A 23,399-nucleotide genomic window follows, 5' to 3' on the forward strand; every position below is an offset into this window, starting at 1 on the left:
CCTTTTGTGAATGAATGAATAAGAAAATATGGCATATATATATATATATATATATATATATATATATATATAATGGAATATTTTTCAGCCCAAAAGGATGAAATTCTATCATTTAGAGCAACACAGATGAGCCTGTGGGACATTAAGTGAAATAAGTCATGCACAAAAAAACACTGCATATTTTCACTTAAATGTGGAAAGTGAAAAAGTTGATGTCATAGAAGTGGAGAGTAGAATAATGATTACCAGATTCTAGGAAGAGTGAGAAGGAGAGGGGAATGGAGAAAGGATGGTTAATGGGCACAGAGGTGCAGCTGGATAGGAGGAATAACTTCTAATGCTCTCTAGCACAATGGAGTTCTTATGGTTGATTATAACTGAATATTTCAAAGTAGTATAGAGGATAGTGAATGTTTCTAACACAATAAAATGATAAATATTTGAGGTGATCAATAAATCAATTACCTGATCTGATTATTTCACATTGTATACACATAATTAAATGTCTCTGTGTCCCATAAGTTTGTACAATTATTATGTCCATTAAAATTTGTAAAATATATGTATTGAAAGCTTTTTTCAAAAGGAATTCATGTTGAGAAAAAAAACAATTCAATTTTGGACAGAGTATAATGAGACAGTAATACAGATCCAAGTACAGGTTTTATATAGTTAACTGGATAGACTATTCTAGAGTTAAGGGGAAAGGGTTAGAACTGAGCACAGATAAAGAAGTCATAATTTTAGGATGGAGCTTAAGTTATAATATCCCCAAGACCATGACTGGAACTATAAAAAAAGACTAATCCTTGGTCAACTCATATTTAGAAATTGAGAAGAGGAGGCAGCATAAGAGACTAAGATCAGCCAGTGAAATAGTATGAGAACTAAGAATATAATACTTCTTAAGCCAAATGAAATAGGGTTTAAAGAGTGATTGTCTGCATCAAATGCAGTTAAGATGTTGAGTAAAGATAGGATAGAAAATAAGCACTAAATTGATCAACATTATGGTTTCCAATGGTCTTGGCAAGGAGTCCAGTGCCTGACTGGAGTGATTAAATAAAGAGAATGAGAGGAAGGAAGGTGGAGACAGCCTATCTCGCCCCTTTTGAAGAGTTTTGATGTAAAAGGAAGCAAAAAATTGGCAGCAGTAACTACGAGGTCAAGGGCAGTTTATTTTGTTTTAAGTTTGGTGATGTTAGAGCATATTGAATGCTGATGGAAATGATCCAGTGGAGATAAAATCTAATGATACCAGGGTAATGTTCTTGAGTGAGAGGAGGTGGCATCTAAAAATTTACAAGTAGAGGGGTTGGCCTAGACAGTAGAAGGCACATTATGAAAATAGATTTGGTAGTGACAGCATCTGATCTCTCCTGATTCTATTGTCTTAATAAAATAAGAAAAAATGGCATCTGGTGAGCTTGTGTGGGAGGGGTGTTGGGGGTTTGAGGACAGAAAGATGTGAAATAGTTGTCTAGGAAAGTGAAGAGTAAAAGCATGAGAGGAATATGGTACCATTGCCAAGCAGCAGTAAGGGTAAGGGTCACTTGAAGTTGATGATCAGGAGACCAGGCAGCATGGTGTGTGTTGGCTGCAGGTGGGGAAGAGTTAGAGTTGAGTCTTACCAGGGTTGGATATTTGCCAGAAGAATACAATAGAGTGATAATAAAGTTGGTCATATCCCCTGTGTCTAGAATACAGGTGAACATGATAGATAAGGTCCCTGTACTTGTGGAGTTCAGGTTCTAGTGGTGAAGAAGTATAAAAAGAAAAGAAAGTACAAATAAATTTTCAGGTAGAATAGTGCTAAGAAGGTAATGATATTGAGAATAGGGCTTCATAGCAGCTGAGTAGAGCAGGTTGAAGAGGATAGCACTAGAAAGATGACATTCAAATTAAGGTATGAATGATGGGAAGCCAGCACTGCAAAATCAGAGGAAGAAAATATAGGTCAAAAGTATCATAAAAGCAAAGTCATATGAGATAAGATTTGTAAGGGATAGTAAATATATTTAAAAACTGGTGACAGAGCTGGGTGCAATGGAGCACACCTGTAATCCCAGCCATGTTGGAGGCTGAGATAAAAGGATGGCAAGTTCAGGGTAACCCTGGAAAAATTAGTAAGACTGTCACAAAATAAAAATGACTGTAAAAAGAAATAAAAGGTATGTGAATTTAAAAGATAAGTAGCTCAATGGTAGAACAATTACCTAGAATTTTTGGGAACCTGTGTTCAATCTCTATTGCTGAAAGAAAAAAAAAATTAGTGAACATGCACTTGAAGGGATTTGGCCATTGATAAGCACATGGTTGAATGTGACAGAGATTCCCACAGGTGTCTAGCCTGGGATATGGATGTTTGTGCCACCACTGAGGGATTATAAGAGATAAAAACTGGTTTGAGGGAGGAAAGATAATAAATTCATCTTCAGGATGTATTGAATTTGTACCTAGAACAGTGTCTGGCCCATAGGTAGAACTGAGAAAGTATTGTTAAATGCTTGAGTGAGGGGCCTTTGGAGCAGTTCAGAAATATAGGACCTATGATTGTTATAATCTTGAGGAAAAGAGAGAATATTTAACAAACAGGCAAGCTAAGGCACAAAAATTTAGGATAACTTTTTAATATTTTCTAGTTAGTCAGTGTTAACTGCCAGAATTATGTCTAGCTCAATTCCTTTTTCATTCATTGCTAAGGTTATATAGTCATAATGCTTGTATTAATTCTGTTTTATTCCTCCACAAAAGGGAATGCCCTATGACAACAACAACCCAGTAACATTAACAGTATTCAAATCATGCCTTTGATAGATCTTAACATCAACCCCAAACAAAACAAGAATGATTAAAGCACAGGTTAGTGAACAGGTTATATTTTCTGTCCACTTTGTTCTTGGTCTACTGGGTTAAAATAGGGTACTAGTTGGCAGCATCTAGGGAGTCAGATATGGAGCTTCAGTAAAAGATGTGACCACAGGGGAACCTCTTCTTGAATTCATGAACTTGGACTTTTGGGCTAAGTTTAGCATTAGGTCAGTGCCCTACACTGAGTTGAAAGCAATTTGGGTTTTCTTTCTCCCAAGCAAGGAAAAACTACACTTGATTTTGATGTAATTATATATCTTAGACATCAGATTTATATAATAAATGTAAAACCCAGAGAGCCCAAGAGCCTGAGAAGATATACCAATGAGACTGTGCATTTAAGTATAGCAGGAAGTGCTTTACAGAACACTTGCCCAGTCAACTCTGAGGATTGTCACTCCCTTTCAATACCAAAGGTAAGGACACACACTAAAAAGTTATCAGAAATTTATTGAGAACACAGAGATTGTCAGAGATTGTAGATAGCTTTGCACTGAAACTTGTCTGTGTGTATTTTGCTTGACAGAGCAGTTCTTGTTTTCCTATTTTATTTGTTTATAGTACTGGTATTGAACCCAAGGTTTTATGTGTTAGGCAAGCACTCTCCTACTGAGCTATATCCCCATTCCTTTTTATTTTATTTTATTTGGGGCATGGGTAGTCTGGCAAAGTTGCCAAGGCTGGCCTCAAACTGTGATCTTCCTGCATTAGCCTCCTGAGTAATTATAATGACAAACTTGTACCATTGTGCCCTGCTTTTTTGTTGTTATTGTTCTTATTTAATTCTTTTTTCAAATTGGTTACAAGCAATTTCACTCTTTTTGATCCAGCAGGAAAGTGTTTATGCACTCTACCTAGATAGTCCCTGAAGACTTTGAGTGTACTACTGCTGGAGTTTAACTTCTCTGACATATTTCCATGTAAGGAGCAGGTTATCTCAGCAGTAAAATTGCATAAAGTCAAATTTTCCTCCTGATTTAGCCTACACTGAAATCCTAAGAACACTGTGATCTTCCTCTTCCTCTGGGTTGATAAGAACCCAAAGCCATCTTATACCCTAACTTCAAAAAGCCTTGGTCATAGGTTTCAAAAATGAACATATCTGTTGTACATATATCTGCATTCCTGAGGTACAGTTGTAACACTTAGCCAAGGAAGTTTCCCATTTTGATACCCAAAAATGCTCAAAAATGGCATGTAAAATAATCTTCAACCTCAGAGGACTTAAATAATCTGAGAGTACTTTCAAAAGACCCATGATGCATAATAATTCATAGTGAGGACAATAGTAGTTGTCCTATAACATTGTTGAGAACACTAAATGACCACTTTTTTAAAGATTATTTTTAGATGTTGATAAACATTTATTTTATTCATTTATTTATATGCAGTGCTGAGAAATGAACTCAGTGCCTCACACATGCTAGGCAAGTGCTCTACCAGTGATCCATAACACCAGTCCCACCTTTTTTTTTAAATAAGCAACAAAACACAAATTTGAATTTCCAGGATATTATAAAAGACCAAAATACTGTAGCTGTAAATAAATCTGGAGGTCACTCAACTGTCTGCATCTCACCAGTAAACACTCAAGAGATCATGAATTATCCTTCATGGTTGAGGTTCCACGGTAATCTCATTAGCTTGTGAAGTCCACAGGCATAGTGTTTTTCCCATTTTCATGACCCATAGATGTTTCTGAAAGCAAACAGAATCACAGAGTGTGCTTTATCTACTCCATTACAGTTCATGCATAGCCAAATTTGGTAGATTGTATTCCTATTCCCAACTCTCCGTATTCTCCCCTATAGGATTACTGTGCATCCAGACCCTTAGTCATGTGACTTTCTGTATCTCTCAATGGAAAGAACCCATGTGCTTTGTTTTGGAATGTTTATGAACATGATGTATGAGTTGAAGCTTTAAATGTTCCTGCTTAGATTGTTCCTACTGCCTGCTATGAAAGCTAAATAAATCAAATAAGTTCCATGATGATTAAATTTTTTTCTAAACTTCCATGTAATTATTAATTCATATTATTTCAAAAGTGCATATGTATTAGATTATGTGTTTGTGTCTTAATGTCATCACCTGTAGAGGTGGAGCTAGAGTTGTGCCTGCCTTCTTCTTCATCATGCCTCTTTATGAGTCCCATATCTCCTTTCCATGTTAAGTCTCCACCTTAGGTCTTCTGCTAATAAGGTAAAGGTAACTGTTTTTTAACTCAATGGCTATCCTGCACATGTGTTTGACCCTCACCACCTAGAGTTGCACTTATTGTCTGGGAAATTATCTGCTATTAATATTTTCTTTATTTTTTAATTTAATATTTTATTTGTTTTTTTAGTTATACATGACACTAGGATGTATTTTGGCATATTATACATCCATGGAGTATAACTTTCCATCTTTGTGCTTGTGCATGATGTGGAGTTACACTGGTCATGAATTCATATGTGAACATAGAAAAGTTATGTTCAATTCATTTTACTGTCTTTCCTATTCTCATTCCCCTCTCTTTCCTTCATTCTCCTTTATCTAATGTACTTCTATTTTTTCTTTTCCCCACCTTATTGTGTGCTAGCATCTGCATATCAGAGAGGATATTCAGCCTTTGGTTTTTTTGGGATTGACTTATTTCACTAAGTATGATAGTCTCCATTTCTGTCAATTTATTGGCAAATGCCATAATTTCATTCTTTTTATGGCTCAGTAATATTCCATTTTATATATATACCATATTTCTTTATCCATTCATCTGTTGAAGGACATCTACATTGGTTCCAGAGTTTAACAATTGTGAATTGAGCTGCTATAAACACTGATGTGGCTGTGTCACCATAGTATGTTGATTTTAAATCCTTTGGGTATAAACCTAGGAGTGGGATAACTGTGTCAAATGGTGATTCTATTCCAAGTTTTCTGAGGACCCTCCATATTGCTTTCCAGAGTGGTCGCACCAGTTTGCAGTCCCCCGAGCAATGTATGAGTGAACATTTTCACCATATCCTTGTCAACATTTATTCTTACTTGTATTCTTGATAATTATTATTCTGACAGGAGAAAGATGAACCCTCAATGTCATTTTAATTTGTATTTCTCTAATCACTATAGATGTTGAACATTTTTTATGTTTGTTGCATGCTATTAATATTTTCAAAATAGTACAATCCTCACAGGTTAGGTAGAAGTTGCTCACATTTGCTCTTCTTATGTTCCTTGGTTATAACTTGATCATAAATTTACACATAGCTTAAAGGAGAACCAGGAAAATACAGTTCTTCTTTGGGCAGCTTCTTTCCAAAGGGATATATAATATGGTAAAAAGAGGAGAAAACACTTTACTGAGTATCTAGCAGTGTCTGCTTCTTGTCTAGACACTAAAATTCAATGTTAATATTCAATGTTAATTCTTCTCTTGATGTGCTCATTTCTACCCCAAAGATGACAATCCCAAACCCATCTGGCTACTGCACCCAAATTGAATTGTATGTCTGGGTGACATGCAGTTGTCTCTCTCAGATTCAGATGTAGCTCCTTGTGGTCCAGTGATTCATTAACAGAAAGAATACCATCTGTGTTCTCCAACACCTGACAAACCATGGTTTAATAGAAACTGGATGGTTGTAGATGAGATATTCTGTTCTTTAGTATCCCTAGGACCTTCCACGACCATAGGTTTTGGGAGGGATGGAATGGGAATCTATTTTTTCTGAAATGTCAAAGGAGATTTAGGTAACTTAAAAAAAGAACATTGCTTTATCTTTCTAGGAGAAAGTAGCATTAGACAGAAGGAAAGGTCTTTGGTGACAAAAGACACTCTTTTTGGTGGTAATCTGTGAGGACAGACACTAGTTAAATAAAGGTTTTAGTGGAAGTGTTGCAGGAGCAAAGTGAAAAGAGAATTCAGAGCAAAATTAAATATCAGCTCTTTTAAAATAAGAACTACTTGACTAGGTCATCTTGATGTGTCCATTGAAAGATTAGTATATTTTGATGAATAACTTTTGACAGAAACACATCAAAAAGTTAAAACATTCTGCCCAGTGCTGTGGCACTCACCTGTAATCCAAGTGGCTCAGGATGTTGAAGCAGAAGGATCACAAGTTCAAAACCAGCTTAAGAAAAGTAGTGGGCCCTAAGAAACTTAGTGAGACCTGTCCCAAAATGAAAACTAATGGTTTGTGGCTCAGTAGGTAAGTGTACCAGGTTCAATTTCTCATACCCCAACCAATGTGAAAACATTCCTTTTTATTACATATATATATATATATATATATATATATATATGTATGTATACATACATATTTATGCACACACACACAACTCCACCTTTGATCCTCTTTTCTTTCATTCTCCCATTAGGTTATGTGGACACTATGTGTTCCCCATTGTGTGCTTCCTATATTTTTATATAATTCAGACCATATATTGGTTGGTCTAAGACAGGCATCTTCATAATGGAGTATAATAATTCTCCAAGCCAAAGATCTATTTGTAACCATATTTAAAAGTAGTTGAAATTAAAACAGCTATAGTTCATCGAAAAGTAGTTTAAAACATGCATGGGGATTTTATAGTAAATTCTACTAGTATTGTGGATCTGAAGATCCAGTCCATGAGGTGGGGAGGAGGGAGAGAAAGGGGTAGGATCATCTGTTTGAACAGATTTCCTGCAAGGAGGGTGTTCTGTATATTGGCATTTCTATCAAAATTTGCTTGGGAGTTATTGACATTTTTGTTTTAGTAGGAGTTTTTCACTTTAAGGGAAAAGCAGGAAGTTAAAAGTGAATGCATAGAGTAGGGGAACCATAAAGATTAGACAACCATTCTGTCTCCAGAGGGAGTAAAAAGGCACTGCCTATAACAGCAGCTGAAAACTACAGAAGTTGTAGATGATTTTTTTTGTTTTTGTTTTCTGCCCAAAGCAGATTCACTCCACGTTTTCTTCCCATTAAGAGAGGGAGAATTGCTGCCAATGAGTGAGTGGGGTGTTGGCTGAAAGGTGGTGAGGCAGAACAGCACCTCCCCATTGAGTGTTGCTGTTGTTTGCACTTCTGTAGTTTATATTTCTTTTATTACAGCAGAAAAATCAGATTAACTTCCAGATTGCAGCTGAAGAATCAGCCAGGTGCTTCTGGAAACAGTAAGATAACACTATGGATCTTCTCAGCTCTGGGTCCTGCAGGCAACAGGGCTGCCCTATCCTTCACAGGAGATTCCTTCTGAAGAGGGAAACCAAATCTGGCTTTTCCAAAGTCACCTCTTGTTATAGCATTTATTTGAGTGTAATGACAACTGTCTTTCTTAAAAACTGTTGACAAATTTGTGCTTTCTGTCCCTTGTCGTTCCTTCTTTAGGAAAAGTGACATAGCCATAGGTGAAGACCTTTGGAGACCAGAACCAAGAAAAGAATTGCTGTGCTTGGGAGTGTAGCCTGTGGGCTCTCTTCTGTCAACTGCTGCCTGGATGAAGACCTGGAATCTGTTTGCTTTGAAAGGACTGATGACAGTGGAGGACTGTGTATGTTTCAGGTAAATCTCCTTGTCCCTTAATACTTGAAGCCCTCCCTGCAGATGGGTGCATGCAACATTTTATTTCATGTTAGGTAATATGAGAGCTTGATAGTGACTAAACCTGATAAAATTTTGCCTGTTGACTTCTTAACATCTCCCCACATTTTATGAGGGTTTCACTTTTCCTCTATTGACTGCAAAATTCATTGCAGATGTCCCTTTTTTCCTTTTCTACTGTCTATAAAAAACAACAGACAACATTTTATTTCATTAGTTTTTTAGTTTTTCTGAAGAGGGAAACAATCTGGTGAAGCAGGGAGGATGAGTTGCAAAACAACTTATATTAGAAAGCACAAAGGGATTAGAAAATGTAGAGTGGTTGCTTCTGATATGTCTTAAAGGTAAATGAGCTAGAATTGCCTGTTAACAACTCCTTCCAGGAATACCCCCTCCAATCTTTAATATTACTTTTTCTATTAAAAAAAATCCAGGTGTTTTTCTGACATTTCTTGTCCTTGAATAAGGTATAAAATTTGATAGTATTGTTTGTTGTAAACTTGTTGCTTTGAGAAGTTCAAAGTCCTTTGTCTTCCAGAAGAGAGTAGAGGGACCTGCAAATGGGTTTTCTTGTCCTTACACATACTCAGTTTTAAAGTTACATTTTTTTTAATATTCACTTGCAACCCTGCAACTTGTTAGTGACAATTGAAAATATCATCTATTTAAATGGTATGCTTATTAAGTGCCAAAAAGTATCAGTCACCTTCATTGATCTCTAACTTGGCTTACTTTTAAACTCATTTTCTGATCAAGTGAATGGAATTGAGGTGTCACAGGTATATTTCACATCATAAAAACTAACAGTGTAGGCCAGCTACTTAAAAGTGGCCCTATGACATTTCTTAGTTGAACAAATGTACTGTACCTTGGCTCCATGTTGGGAAATAATTCTGACTATAGTCTTATTCAGATTTAAAATGAATCCCCTTAGCAAATCCCTATACCTTTATTGTAATCAGATTGGGCTGAAAACCCTGTTAATTTGTTTTTAGTAACAGAAAATTTTACTCTTGAAATCCAGTCACACCCTAGTGTAGAGTTTAAGAGTACTGTTTTAGATTCAAAGACTGTCATTTACAAGAAGTATGACCTTGGGAAAATCATTAAACCTCTCTGCCCACTGCTTTTTTAATCTTTAGGAAGGGATAACAGTAACACCCTCTTTATACAGTGATCATAGGGAGTAAGTGAATGAATAATTACATCAATCATTTATAAAAGTGACAACTATGCATATGGTAACATGTCAGTTATTATTCATGCCTAGAGTGAGGCCCCCACATTTGAGTCTCCTTAAGCATTCTAGCCAGGTTTGGCAATTACTGAACAGCAGTGAAATCAATTGAGGCAGGAATGATGTTGGAAGTGTAGCCTTTATTATGCCTGATTGTCAGTTTTGTGGTTTTTAAACTCTAAGGGATTTGAAGTTAAAATCTGCTAAATATACAGAATGGGGATTTCTTCTTTATTATCCTCTGGGAAAAGATTTCAACACCTTATTAACTGCTTCCATAAAAAAAATAAACTTTCATCATACTACTCTGACTTCTCTGACTTTTCTTAACACAGACATATCTATATGGTTCACTATTATATTCCAGAACCAAGAATGAAGCCTAGCATATGTTTCCTACCCAACATATTTATGTTTCATCAGTGGATTTCTGAGAAGGAAGTTGTCCTGAACTGAATGTTTATGGAGTTATAGACCCTCCTTTTCACATTTTTAGTTACATAACTGTGGAGATTAAGATATTATAAACATCCTTTAATGGACTGAACATATTTTGCATGTTGCTGGTGGTTACCTTGAGAACTTTTTCCTGAGATGTACTTCTCTATCAGTCCCATGATCATTACTTGGAGTCTAGCTTTTCTTGCATCCCCCAAAACTTTTTTATGCTTTGTTAGAGGTTTCATATGTAGAATTGATCTAAGTACTTTGAAATTCCACCTTCACTGGTAGGTATCCAATAAGAACACTGGAAATTCAAAATTTCTATTTTCTCATTTTTTTGTGACAGTTTCCCATGATTCAGTATATTTTTATTTTCTTCTCAGGTACTACCACTTGCACTTTCCTATCATGATTCCTCTTTCATTTTTCTATCTGCCAAACAAGTGTTTTCTCAGACACCACCATTTCTATTTTCTGATCATGTTTCACCTACCAAACTGGTATTGTCTCCTTTTGTACAGCTGAAAACTTTCTAATAATAATTACATGTGCCCTCAAGACATTAATTTTAATCAATTCTTGATCTCTTCATTAACATTAAGTAAGATTGATGGTAGAAAATAGGTTGTGATATGATATATATATCAGTTTACTTTGATGTTACCTTATGAATGAAATTACTTGAAAAGTTAATAAATTTCTTTCAAAATGCTAAGGATTTAATAAGTACTCAATGCTATAAAATAATCTTGATATTTTTTAGTCAAACTGCATATCTAAAACTTATTAAAGCATACTAAACTGTGCTTTACAAACTTTAATGTACACATAAATTACTGGAGATCCTCATGAATTAATTTGGAGTATACCAAAATTCTCCATTTCTGACAAGACCTAAGTGATATTTATACTGATGATCAGATAACTATTTTACATAGTAAAGTTTTAAAGTATGGACAGATAGACAAATAGATGCCATGTGGGCACAATATAATATAAAATGTTACTGTTAGTGTTTAATCAGAAAATTAAATAATATACACCCTTGTTTTTTTAAAAAAACATAAATTTTATAACTCCTCCTTTCTCAAAAAAATGGCAAAAAGAGAATAAGACAATAAATGGATTGAAAACCACTTAAAAGTGTACAGTTGTCCACTTTTGCTACATATTTAAGAATTAATCACTGGGAGAACATTAACAAAAATTGATGTCAGCCCATTCATGAGATTCTGGTTGTATTGATCTGGAGTCTCAATAAAGCTCTCTGCTAGGTAATATAGGAAATGGGAACAGTTAAAATGTTAATTAGGGAGCATCCAAGATTGCAGACTAGAGGGTGACTGCATCTCCCATCTCTCCAGAACTCAGGATTCAAGAAGTGGAGGTATTGAGAGACTCAGACCAACATAGAGCCATGGGATGAGTCTCTCCCACCAGGTGAAAATCAGCCTGGGCAGCAGGCCCGGACAGGGGACAGCTTCTTGGAGTAGGGGAGGGCAGTGAGAGTCTTCCCCAAGTAGCTCTGCTCCCTCCAGCAGCAGGCACGATCTACAGCCAGCTTCTTTGAGCAGGCCCACCCAGTGAGAGCTTTTCTGCACAGAGTCAACCCCAAGACCTGAACCCAGCGGTGGGCCCTGGCCTGCAGGTGGCTTCTCAAACCAGGGCAGGGCAGCAAGAGACTTCCCCAAGCAGATCTGCTCTCTCCCGCAGCAGGCCCAGTTCACAGACAGGTTTTCAGAGCAGGCCCACCTAGTGAGAGCTTTTCTGCACAGAGCCAACCCCAAGCCCAGCCCTCAGGCAGCTTCTGGGACCAGGGCAGGTCATGGAGAGGCTTTCCCCAAGCAGCCTGGCTCCCTCAGGTGGGGGCAGGCCCTATCTATAGCCAACTTCTAGGAGCAGGAACACCAGTGAGAGGATTTCCATGCAGAACAAGTCCCCAGCCGGGACCCAGTAGCGGTTAGGGGCAGCTTTCTCGGAAACACTGCATTATCAAATTCCTCCAAGATTGCAGGCTACTGAAGGCTAGGAGGTGATATACAGGAAATCTACAGGGACACTATAAGCCAATAGAGGAAACTGAAATATCTCAGAGTCCCACTGATATCTGACCGATATGAGAAAATAAGGGAAGAAAATATCCCAAACAAACCTAGATACTATATCAAAAAACCCAATGACACCACAGCAGAAGAAATGTCAGAACTGGAGTTCAGAATGTACATAATTAAAACAATCAGGGAAACAAATTAGCAGGCTTTGAAGAAAGAAATGAAAAAGCAAATTCAGGCATTAAATGATCGCCCCAATCCACAGTTAAAAGAGCAAATATGAGAAGCAAAAGATCATTTCAAGAAAGAGTTAGAGATACTGAAAGAAAACAAACAGAAATCCTTGAAATGAAGTAAACAATAAACCAAATATAAAACTCCATAGAAAGCATAACCAATAGGATAGAACACCTGGAAGACAGAACCTCAGACATTGAATAAAAAATATTTAATCTTGAAAACAAAATTGATCAAACAGAGAAGATGGTAAGAAATCATGAACAGAATCTACAAGAATTATGGGATATCATGAAAAGGCCAAATTTAAGAATTATTGGGATTGAGGAAGGCTTAGAGAAACAAACCAAAGGAATGAACAATCTATTCAATGAAATAATATCAGAAAATTTCCCAAATCTGAAGAATGAAATGGAAAACCAGGTACAAGAGACTTATAGGACTCCAAATATACAAAATTAGAATAGACCCACACCAAGGCATATTATAATGAAAATACCTAACATACAAAATAAAGACAGAATTGTAAAGGCTGCGAGAGAAAAGAATCAAATTACATTCAGGGGGAAACCAATAAGACTATCAGCAGATTTTTCAATACAGACCCTAAAAGATAGAAGAGCCTGGAACAATATTTACCAAGTCCTGAAAGAAAATGGATGCCAACCAAGAATTTTATACCCAGCAAAACTTACTTTCAGATTTGACAACAAAATAAAATCCTTCCATGTAAACAAAAGCTAAAAAAAATTACAAAAAGAAAGCCAGCATTACAGAACATTCTCAGCAAAATATTCCATGCAGAAGAGATGAAAAACAACAATGCAAATCAGCAAAGGGAGGAACTAGCCTAAAGGAATAGCCAATTAAAGGAGAAACCAAATCAGGTCAAAAACAAAAATGAGTCAAATGACTGGGAATACAAATCATATCACAATAATAACCCTGAATGCTAATGGCCTGAACGCATCAATCAAAAGACATAGACTGGCAAATTGGATTAAAAAGAAAAATCCAAACTTATACTGCATGCAAGAGACTCATCTCATAGAAAAAAATACCCACAGACTAAAGGTGAAAGGATGGGAAAAACATACCATGCACATGGACACAGCAAAAAAGCTGGAGTATCCATCCTCATTTCACATAATATGAACTTCAAGCCAAAACTAGTCAGAAGGGATAAAGAAGGACATTTCATACTGCTGAAGGGAAGCATAAATCAGCAAGACATAGCAATCATGAATACCTATGACCCAAACATGGGCTCATCCATGTATGTAAAACAAATCCTTCTCAATTCCAGAAATCAAATAGACCACAACACAATAATACTAGGCGATTATAACACACCTCTTTCACCACTGGATAGATCTTCCAGAGAAAAATTGAATAAAGAAACCATAGATCTCAATAACAAAATCAACAATTTAGACTTAACAGGCATATATAGAATATACCATCCAACAAAGAATGAATACACTTTCTTCTCGGCAGCACATGGATCCTTCTCTAAAATAGACCATAATTTATGCCACAAAGCTAATGTTAGCAAATACAAGAAGACAAAGATACTATTTTGTATTGTATCAGATCATAATGGATTGAAATTAGAAATAAATAACAAAATAAAAAACAGAAACTTCTCCAGTACTTGGAGATTAAATAATACGCTCTTATATGATAAATGGATAACAGAAGACATCAGGAGGAAAATAAAAAGATTCTGAGAAGTAAACAAGAGCAAAGACACATCATACCAAAATCTCTGGGACACTATGAAAGCAGTACTTAGAGAAAGATTTATTTCATGGACCACATTCAACAAAAGAAGTAAAAATCAACAAATAAATGACTTAACACTACAGCTGAAAGCCCTAGAAAAAGAAGACCAAAAACAAAAGTAGTAGAAGACAGGAAATAGTTAAAATCAGAGCTGAAATTAATGAAATTAAAGCAAAAAAATCAAAAAATTAACAAAATAAAGAGTTGGTACTTTGAAAAAATAAACAAAATTGATAAACCCTTAGGCACACTTACAAAGAGAAAGAGGGAGAAAACTCAAATTACTAAAATTCAGAATGAACAAGAAAATATGACATCAGACACTAGTGAAATACAAAACATAATTAGAAGCTATTTTGAAAATCTATATTCCAACAAAACAGAAAACCTCGAAGACATCAACAAGTTTCTAGAGACATATGAATTACCTAAACTGAATGAGGAGGATATACACAACTTAAATAAATCAATTTCAAGCAATGAAATAGAAGAGGTCATCAAAAGACTACCAAGGACCAGATGGGTTCACAGCCGAGTTCCACAAAACCTTTAAAGAAGAGCTCATTCCAATACTCCTCAAAGTATTCCATAAAATAGAAGAGGAGGAAACCCTCCCAAACTCATTCTATGAAGCCAATATCAGCCTGATACCTAAACCAGACAGAGACACATCAAGGAAAGAAAATTTCAGACCAATATACTTAATAAACATTGACACAAAAATTCTAAACAAAATTTTAGTAAATTTCATACAAAAATATATTGAAAAGATAGTGCACCACGATCAAGTGGGTTTTCTCCCAGGGATGCAAGGTTGGTTCAACATCCAGAAATCAATAAATGTCATTCACCATATCAACAGACTTAAAATTAAGAATCACAGGATTATTTCGATAGATGCAGAAAAAGCATTCAATAAAATACAGCATCCCTTCATGCTCAAAACACTAGAAAAAATAGGGATAGTGGGGCATTCCCTTAACATTGTAAAGGCCATCTATGCTATACCCCTGGCCAATATCATTGTAAATGGTGGAAAACTGAAAGCATTCCTCCTAAACACTGGAACAAGGCAGGGATGCCCTTTTTAACTACTTCTATTTAACATCGTCATTCAAACTCTAGCCAGAGCAATTAGACAAATCAAAGAAATTAAAAAAATATGAATAGGAAAAGAAGAACTCAAACTATCCCTGTTCTCTGATGACATGATTATATACTTAGAGGAACCTCGAAACCCAACCAGAAAACTTTTTGAACTCATAGGCATATTCAGTAAAGTAGCAGATTACAAGATTAATGCTCAGAAATCAAATGCACTTTTACACATAAGTGATGAATCTTCAGAAAGAGAAATTAGGAAATCTACCCCATTCACAATAGCCTTGAATATAATAAAATACTTGGGAATCAATCTAACGAAAGAGGTGAAAGACCTCTACAATGGGAACTACAGAACACAAAAGAAAGAAATGAAAGAAAACCTTAGAAGATGGAAAGATCTCCCATGTTCTTGGATAGGCAAAATTAATATTGTCAAAATGGCCATACTACCTAAAGTGCTATACAGATTCAATGCAATTCCAGTTAAAATTTCAATCATGTAACTTAGAGAAATAGAGCAAGCAATTATGGATTTCATCTGGAAGAATAAGAAACCCAGAATAGCTAAAGCAATCCTTAGCAGAAAGAGTGAAGCAGGGGGTATCGCAATACCAGATCTTCATCTCTACTACAAAGCAATAGTAACAAAAACGACATGGTACTGGTACCAAAATAGGTAGATCAATGGTACAGAATAGAGGACACAGACACAAACCCAAATAAATACAATTTTCTCATATTAGACAGAGGGGCCAAAAATATGCAATGCAGAAAAGATAGTCTCTTCAACAAATCGTGCTGGGAAAACACCATTGTTGTTCTATATGCAACAGAATGAAATTAAACCCTTATCTCTCACCCTACACAAAACTCATCTCAAAATGGATCAAGAATCTTGGAATCAGACCAGAGACCCTTCATCTAATAGAAGAAAAAGTAGCTCCAAATCTTCAACATGTCAGCTTAGGATCAGAATTCCTTAACAGGACTCCCATAGCACAAGAAATAAAAGCAAGAATCAACAACTGGGATAGATTCAAACTAAAAAGCTTTCTCTCAGCAAAGAAAACTATCAGTAATGTGAAGAGAGAGCCAACAGAGTGGGAGAAAATCTTTGCTACTCATACTTCAGATAGAGCACTAATTTCCAGAATATATATAGAACTCTAAAAACTCTACAACAAGAATACAAATAATCCAATCAACAAATGGGCTAAGGAAATGAACAGACACTTCACAGAAGAAGATGTACAAGCAATCAACAGATATATGAAAAAATGTTCAACATCTCTAGTAATAAGAGAAATGCAAATCAAAACTACCCTATGATTCCATCTCACCCCAATTAGAATGGTGATTATCAAGAACACAAGCAACAATAGGTGTGGCGAGGATGTAGGGAAAAAGATACACTCATACATTCCTGGTGGGATGCAAATTAGTGCAGTCACTCTGGAAAGAAGTATGGAGAATCCTCAGACAGCTTGGAATGGAACCATTTGACCCAGTTATCCCACTCCTCAGCCTATACCCAAAGGACTTAAAATCAGCATACTATAGAGATACAGCCACATCAATGTTCATAACTGCTCAGTTCACAATAGCCAGACTGTGGAACTAACCTAGATGTCCTTCAATTGATGAATGGATAAAGAAACTGTGGCATATATATGCAATGGAATATTACTCAGCCATAAAGAATGATAAAATTATGGCATTTGCAGGCAAATGGATGAAAGTGGAGATTATCATGCTAAGTGAGATACGCCAATCTCAAAAAACCAAAGGACAAATGATCTCACTGATAAGCGGATGATGACACATAATGGGGGGTGGGAGGGGTTAGTGTTAGGTTTAGGGTTAGGTTTATGTTTAGGGTTAGGGAGAGGGGCAAGAATGGAGGAAGAAAGAACTATATACAGGAAAAAGAAGGGTGGAAGGGGTGGGGGGAAAGGAAAATCTAACAGAATCAATCAAACAATATTACCCTATGTAAATTTTTGATTACACAAATGGTATGCCTTTACTCCATGTACAAACAGAGAAAGAACATGTATCCCATTTGTTTACAATTAAAAAATGGAGAAATAAGATATATTTCATAATGAATAACAAAGTATCATGAATCCTTATGTGCCAAATAACACAATATGGTAATTGAACTTCTTCAGATTTTTTTTCTTTTTATTCAAAAAAGTTTGGTATTTTATATTTTTCTAGTACATCATCCAACTCATATATAGAATATGGAAAAATAGGGCTGGGGATATAGCTCAGTTTGTAGAGTGCTTGCCTCTCAAGCATAAGGCCCTGGGTTCGATCCCCAGCACTGCAAAAAAAAAAAAAAAAGAATATGGAAAAATATTTTCATAAAATTTAAAAATTTCTGTGTATTCATTGCTATTCCTATTCTCATTCCCTATTTGCTGTTATTACATTTATCTTTTCCTCATAGTTCCTAGTAGTTTATTGTGTTATTATTTGTATTTTATTTTCCTCCTGAATAAACCAACTCTTAGACTTATCAAGAAAAAATGTTAATTAAGGCAGAGGTACAGTCACAACCACAGCTTAAATGAATACTTTGGTTGAAATAGGTAAAATAAATAAGAAAAGACTTAATAGGAGACTCCTGAAAACCTTATTAGCAGTCAAGAAGAAATAATTATGGGGCAGACAAATGAGTATGATCAATTTTGCATTCCTAGACTAAATAATTCTTTAATAAGAATTGGGAGGAAAATAAACCTGAATATGGACAGATCCAATACTCTGTTTTGTGGATATTTAATGTTTTATAATACCCACTCTACTAATATTTATTCATTTTTGTATTACAAAGGAAGGAGAGGGTCCAAATTTGTTAAGGTAATTTTCTATAATCAAAAAGAATTTAAATGCAATAGATTAGAAAACCTGTGGTTTGTGACAATTCAGTGACAGAATAATAGACTGGATTCATATTATTTTATTGGATTATTAACTTAACCCCATGAAGTAATTAATTGGAAATTTTTGAGGAAGCAAAAAGTTTGTTGTAGTAAGGAAGACACTGAATTAGGGATTAATGTCATCTGAACCAGTGCTTCTCAGTTTTTATGTGCATCTGAATCAGTTTTGTTATGTTTGATCTGATTCTGTAAGTCTAGGGAAGGGCCTAAAATTGTGCATTTCTAACAGTGTCCCTAGTGATCCCCTTTGTGCTGGTCCACAGACCATACTTTGGGTAGCAAGGATCTAGAACAGTGGTTCTCAAATTTCAGTTATTTTTTCTTAAGCATTTAACGTGTTTTTATTTATGAATAATGCTGACAGTAACATCCTTTAACAATAACCTTTGTTTGCAAGTCTGAATATTTCTTTAAAAGGCTATGTAAATTTCAAGAATTTTTATATACATTGCAAAATTACTCAGAAAATACTGTACTAAATTATACTCTCCCTATTATGTTTTGATCTAACCCATTTTTACTCATTTAAATGACTGTTACCCAGCAATAGTAACAATGGGGTAAATAACAACTTATACTGGAAAGAGACTTAGTACATTTTCCTGAGAACAATGTCTCAATATATATGAAAATTCTTGAGACTTATTCATTCAGCTGGCATGTTCTCTCTTGGAATTTCTAGTGAATGCCATCTGATGAGTGCTAAGACTGAATTTGATGTGACTACTTTGTTCACATGTCTAGAACTTTAGGTGGGATAGCTAGAAATTCTGGGGACTATTTGAATATTTCTCTATCCTAGATATTTTCTTCCATGTGCCTAAGTTGGGATTCCTAACAGTATTGTGGTCTCAATGTAGTTGGAGTCTTTATAGTAAAGATTTAGAATATCCCAAAAAAAGCCAAGGTGTTCAAGTGTTGGTATCTAATGCAGCATTGTCCAGAGGTGGGTCTTTTGGAAAGTGATTCATTCATTAGAGTTCTGACATCATCAATGGATTAATTCATTGATAGATGAATGGATTACTAGGCAGTGGTAGAAACTGTAGGCAGGTGTGACATGGTTAAAAAGTAGATCATGGGTTCAGGGGGGTTACACTTGGGGACTCTATCTTGTCCTGGGCCTCTTCCCCCAACCCCTGCTTTCTGGCTATCATGAACAGAGAAGCTTTCCTCTGCCATATCCTTCCACCATAATTTTCTGCCTTGCCTGAAGCCAAAAGCAGTGGAACTGAAACCTCTGAATTCATGAACCAAAATAATTCTTTCTCATTGTCAGGTATTTGGGTCACAGCTATAAAAGCTAACTTCTTACATGGCTGCTGGGTTCCACCAAAGTGAGCCTTCTAAGACACCCAGGTGGAAGCTGCAAGGCTACTTATTACTTAGTATTTAAAGTCATTCAGTGCCACTTCAACTGCATACTGTTGGTCCAAGCAAGTCATAAAGATACTGAGATTCAAGGGGAAGGAACTGCACAGAGGCACAAGTACTCGGAGATGTGTGGAGGTGGTGTATTTGTGTCATTTGTTTGAATTGGCATTTATTTCAGAAAATTTTTCATCTGTTCTGTTCACTGGCTATTTGTAAATCATAAAATTAATTCTCAAGTTGCCATGAATACTTCTAATTTACTGCAGGAAAATCCTGAAAAAGGGAGAGTCAGTATTTACAAATTGGTGATCATCAATACTTCTAAGGAGAGGATGTGCTTCAGTGAATACACCATCCCAGATCATTATCTTAACTTCATGCACAATTCCCAGGTCCTTGAGTATTTTGAAATGTATGCAAAAGACTTCAACCTTTTAAAGGGTATCCAGTTCAAGGTAGGCAGTTTTTTGGGTGTCTTTGTGTTTGAAGTTCTTGATCAAGTAAATGAATAATGTGGCTTCATTTACCTGTGCTATGTGTAATTGTTAGCTTCATATGCCCAAGTACAGAGACTCCACTCTTTGTTCTTTCACTAAAATACCCCTGGGAAAGTCTCTCATATATTTTGGCTACAAATAAGGAAAGATACCTGCCACCAGTGTTTTCATTGTCTTCATTTCACACTCTGCTTATAATAAAGGAAATGAGGGGAATTAATAGGTATGGGAACTTTAAAACTTCTGGTTCCACAACTTTCCCACAATTGCTTTATTCTTTTATACTTTCTGAGTCACTTTTCAGTATATTATTTTATATGATCACTAAAACAACCTGGTGAAGTACTTAGTGACTGGGAAGTTATTGAGGAAGCAAAGAGGTTAAATCCAGTGGAGAAAGTAGGACACTGAATTAGGAAAGAAAACCCTGAATTCTGCCCTTGTTATTAGCACTTATTAAATTGTGATGTGAGATGAATTAGTTTCTCTACTTGAATTTATCATAAATTCTTAATGAAAAAGAAGATGATTGTACTGTATGACTTTTGGTTCCTTCCTTCTCTAAAGTCTGCTGTGATTTTATAAGTGCTATAGAGATCTATACATTGCAGCTCAGAAGAGGGATGTTTAACCCATAAGGAAAGAGGAATCAAGTTCCAGAAAAGATTTTTAGAGAAGATAATGTCCCAGCTGAGTCTTGAGTAGAAAGGAGTCTACCAAATGAAGAAGGAATAAAAGGATGATCCAAGTAGAAGCACCAGCTTGTGTAAAAACACAAGACAGGAACTATAAATAGTAGAGGATGGTTAAGGCTTAGTGTCTATTATTCAACCAAGACATTATAGCCAAGGCCCTAGAAGCTCATTGGAATACATTCTTGATGTTTCCTTAGGCTGGCAGAGTAACCCATATTTATTGCTTTTTTTTTGAAAAACTTAAATTTATACCACTGATTTCCCTATCTCACAGTCTCTTTCTCTATAATTACTTATAAAGTGGGCATTTGTAAAAGGCAAAGAGAGATTCCTTTAAAAAAATAAGAGCCACTGAAATATTTTTCTGCTCTAAAATTAAAGGGAGCCTCATAGTCACATGTTTGAGGATAGTCAAAGAGAACAGGATTTGGGTGTCAGAAGACATCAGAGAGTTTGGGAATGTCTGGGGTTAGTGGAGGAATAGGTGTTTAGTGCACAGAGTGTCACAGAAGTAGAGGAGAAATTCAGGATTTATTCAGGTGCTACAATGCCTTAAGGCAGAGACTAAAAATCCTCACAAATCCTACTTTTCTAGAGGCACAGGAGAGTACATTAGTCTGTCAATTCCATTTTACTTTATCTATCTTATAGAACTCTTCTCATTTGGACCACAACCTCAAACAAAACTGTTCTTTTTGGAGTATGAAAATCAAATATTCTTGCAAGGAACCTAATGATGTGATGGTACCTACGGTATCAACCTTTTATGTAACATTTTGCAGGATGTCATATCTAGGAAAATATACACTGTACTGGCTATGGTTACAGTCCCCTGTGTATTTTACTTTTCTTTCAGACCGTGGTGTACAGTGTGAAGAAAAGGCCTGATTTCTCTAATTCAGGCCAATGGGAGGTGGTCACTGAGTGTGAAGGGAAAAGGGAGGTTAATGTCTTTGATGGAGTCATACTTTGCACTGGCCATCACACTAATGCTCACTTACCCCTGAAAAGCTTTCCAGGTGAGTGACCTACCAGAAAGGAGGTTGACCCTTAAGCCATGCCTTTGACACTGAGGAAAAGAAGGTTGTGGTCTGAGTGATTTTTACCTTCGGGTGAAATAAGGCTTACCCTAATTGTGCATGTTCCCTTGAAAATGGGATAATTTGTATTTTTGCCATTTGGGCAATGGTAATTTTAGAGTTTAGAGGTCTGTGAACAGTCATTCCACCACATAATGCCATTTTAGTCAAGGATGGAATACATACAGAATGGTGATCCCATAATATTATAATGTGGACTGAAAAATTCCTATTGGCTGAGTAGCATCATAACCATTATAATATCATGGTGATGTTGATGTACAACCCCGTCTGCACTGTCAGTTGTATAAAATTATAGCTCACACAATTATTATGTGGTACATAATAATAATAAACAACCATGTTACTGGTTTATGTATTTGCTGTACTACATTTAGTATAGAGTATACTGCTTCTACTTATAGAAACATTTACTGTAAAGCAGACTGCCATGTTACACCAGCTAGCCTCACATATCTCATGTTTATTGTGGGTCTTGATTGCATCAGGAAGCCACATCAAGTAACTGGCCTAAACAATCTATGCTTATGTAAGTACTTCTGTGATGTCTTTACAATAATGAAACCAACTTACAGCAAATTTTTGAGAATGTATGTATTTCTGACAAGTAGAACATGATTGTATTTAGTTTCACAATGACTTTGGTCTTCTTAAGGATCAAAAAGGAAGACTGTGGAACTCTTACACAGCATTGGTTCAGATGTGGAATTTTTCAGTGATTGAGGAAACAAACAAATATTGAGTTTCTAAGGGTTAAATGAAAGCTTGAATAATTTAGTTTCAGTTTGGGGTCTGAACTTTTCTTTTTTTAAAAAATGCACTTTATGTATATCCTACACTATACAGAAACATATACACTCTAATTGAAATTGGAGTAGGTATCTAGGGGAATAAAAAGACAAAAGAGAATGGCAGTTTTCTGAGGCAGTTTGGATTTGTGAGTCTAATCCAGTGAACATCCATACTTTTCCTCCCTACCCTCCCCTGTTAAGAGTTATCATCCATGTATCAGATAGTACTTTGGCCTTTTATTTCTTGGGACTGGTTAATTTCTTTTTTAAAATATTTTTTGGACATCATAACTTTATATTATTCATTTTTTATGCGGTGTTGACGATTGAACCCAGGATCTCACACATGCTAACCAAGCACTCAAACATTGAGCCACAAGACTACTCCTGATTTATTTCACTTAGCATGATATTCTCCAGTTGCATCCATTTACTGGCAAATGCCATAATTTCATTCTTCTTTATGGTTGAGTTATATTCCATTGTGTATATTTACCACATTTTCTTTATTCATCTGTTGAAGGGCACCTAGGTTGGTTCCATAGCTTTGCAATCATGAATTGAGTGCTATAAACATTGATGTGGCTGTGTCACTGTAATTTGCTGATTTTAAGTCCTTTGGGTATAAACCAAGGAATGGGATAACTAGGTCAAATGGTGGTTCTATTCCAAGTTTTCTGAGGAATCTC

The 23,399-nt window shown here is 35.8% G+C and overlaps 1 protein-coding gene across 1 annotated transcript; it reads left to right on the forward strand.

Moving 5' to 3' along the window:
- The first annotated feature begins 7,432 nt into the window (after nucleotides 1-7,432).
- On the forward strand, nucleotides 7,433-22,642 carry LOC124974781 (flavin-containing monooxygenase 5-like). The gene is made up of 5 exons (XM_047537801.1): nucleotides 7,433-7,494; nucleotides 8,273-8,405; nucleotides 19,894-20,082; nucleotides 21,676-21,838; nucleotides 22,575-22,642. Exons 1-5 carry the CDS (start codon nucleotides 7,433-7,435, stop codon nucleotides 22,640-22,642), a joined length of 615 nt encoding a protein of 204 aa, XP_047393757.1.
- Nucleotides 22,643-23,399: the final 757 nt, after the last annotated feature.

Source organism: Sciurus carolinensis, unplaced genomic scaffold (assembly GCF_902686445.1).
Source record: "Sciurus carolinensis unplaced genomic scaffold, mSciCar1.2, whole genome shotgun sequence".
Classification (NCBI taxonomy): Eukaryota; Metazoa; Chordata; class Mammalia; order Rodentia; family Sciuridae; genus Sciurus; species Sciurus carolinensis.

Bases quoted from the DNA above. Each gene is read 5' to 3' on its own strand.
- LOC124974781 (XM_047537801.1), top strand. From the start codon at position 7,433: ATGCATGGGGATTTTATAGTAAATTCTACTAGTATTGTGGATCTGAAG. The intron at 8,406-19,893 runs GTAAATCTCCTT...AATTTACTGCAG, and splicing joins GAGGACTGTGTATGTTTCAG to GAAAATCCTGAAAAAGGGAG. The intron at 20,083-21,675 runs GTAGGCAGTTTT...CTTTTCTTTCAG, and splicing joins TAAAGGGTATCCAGTTCAAG to ACCGTGGTGTACAGTGTGAA.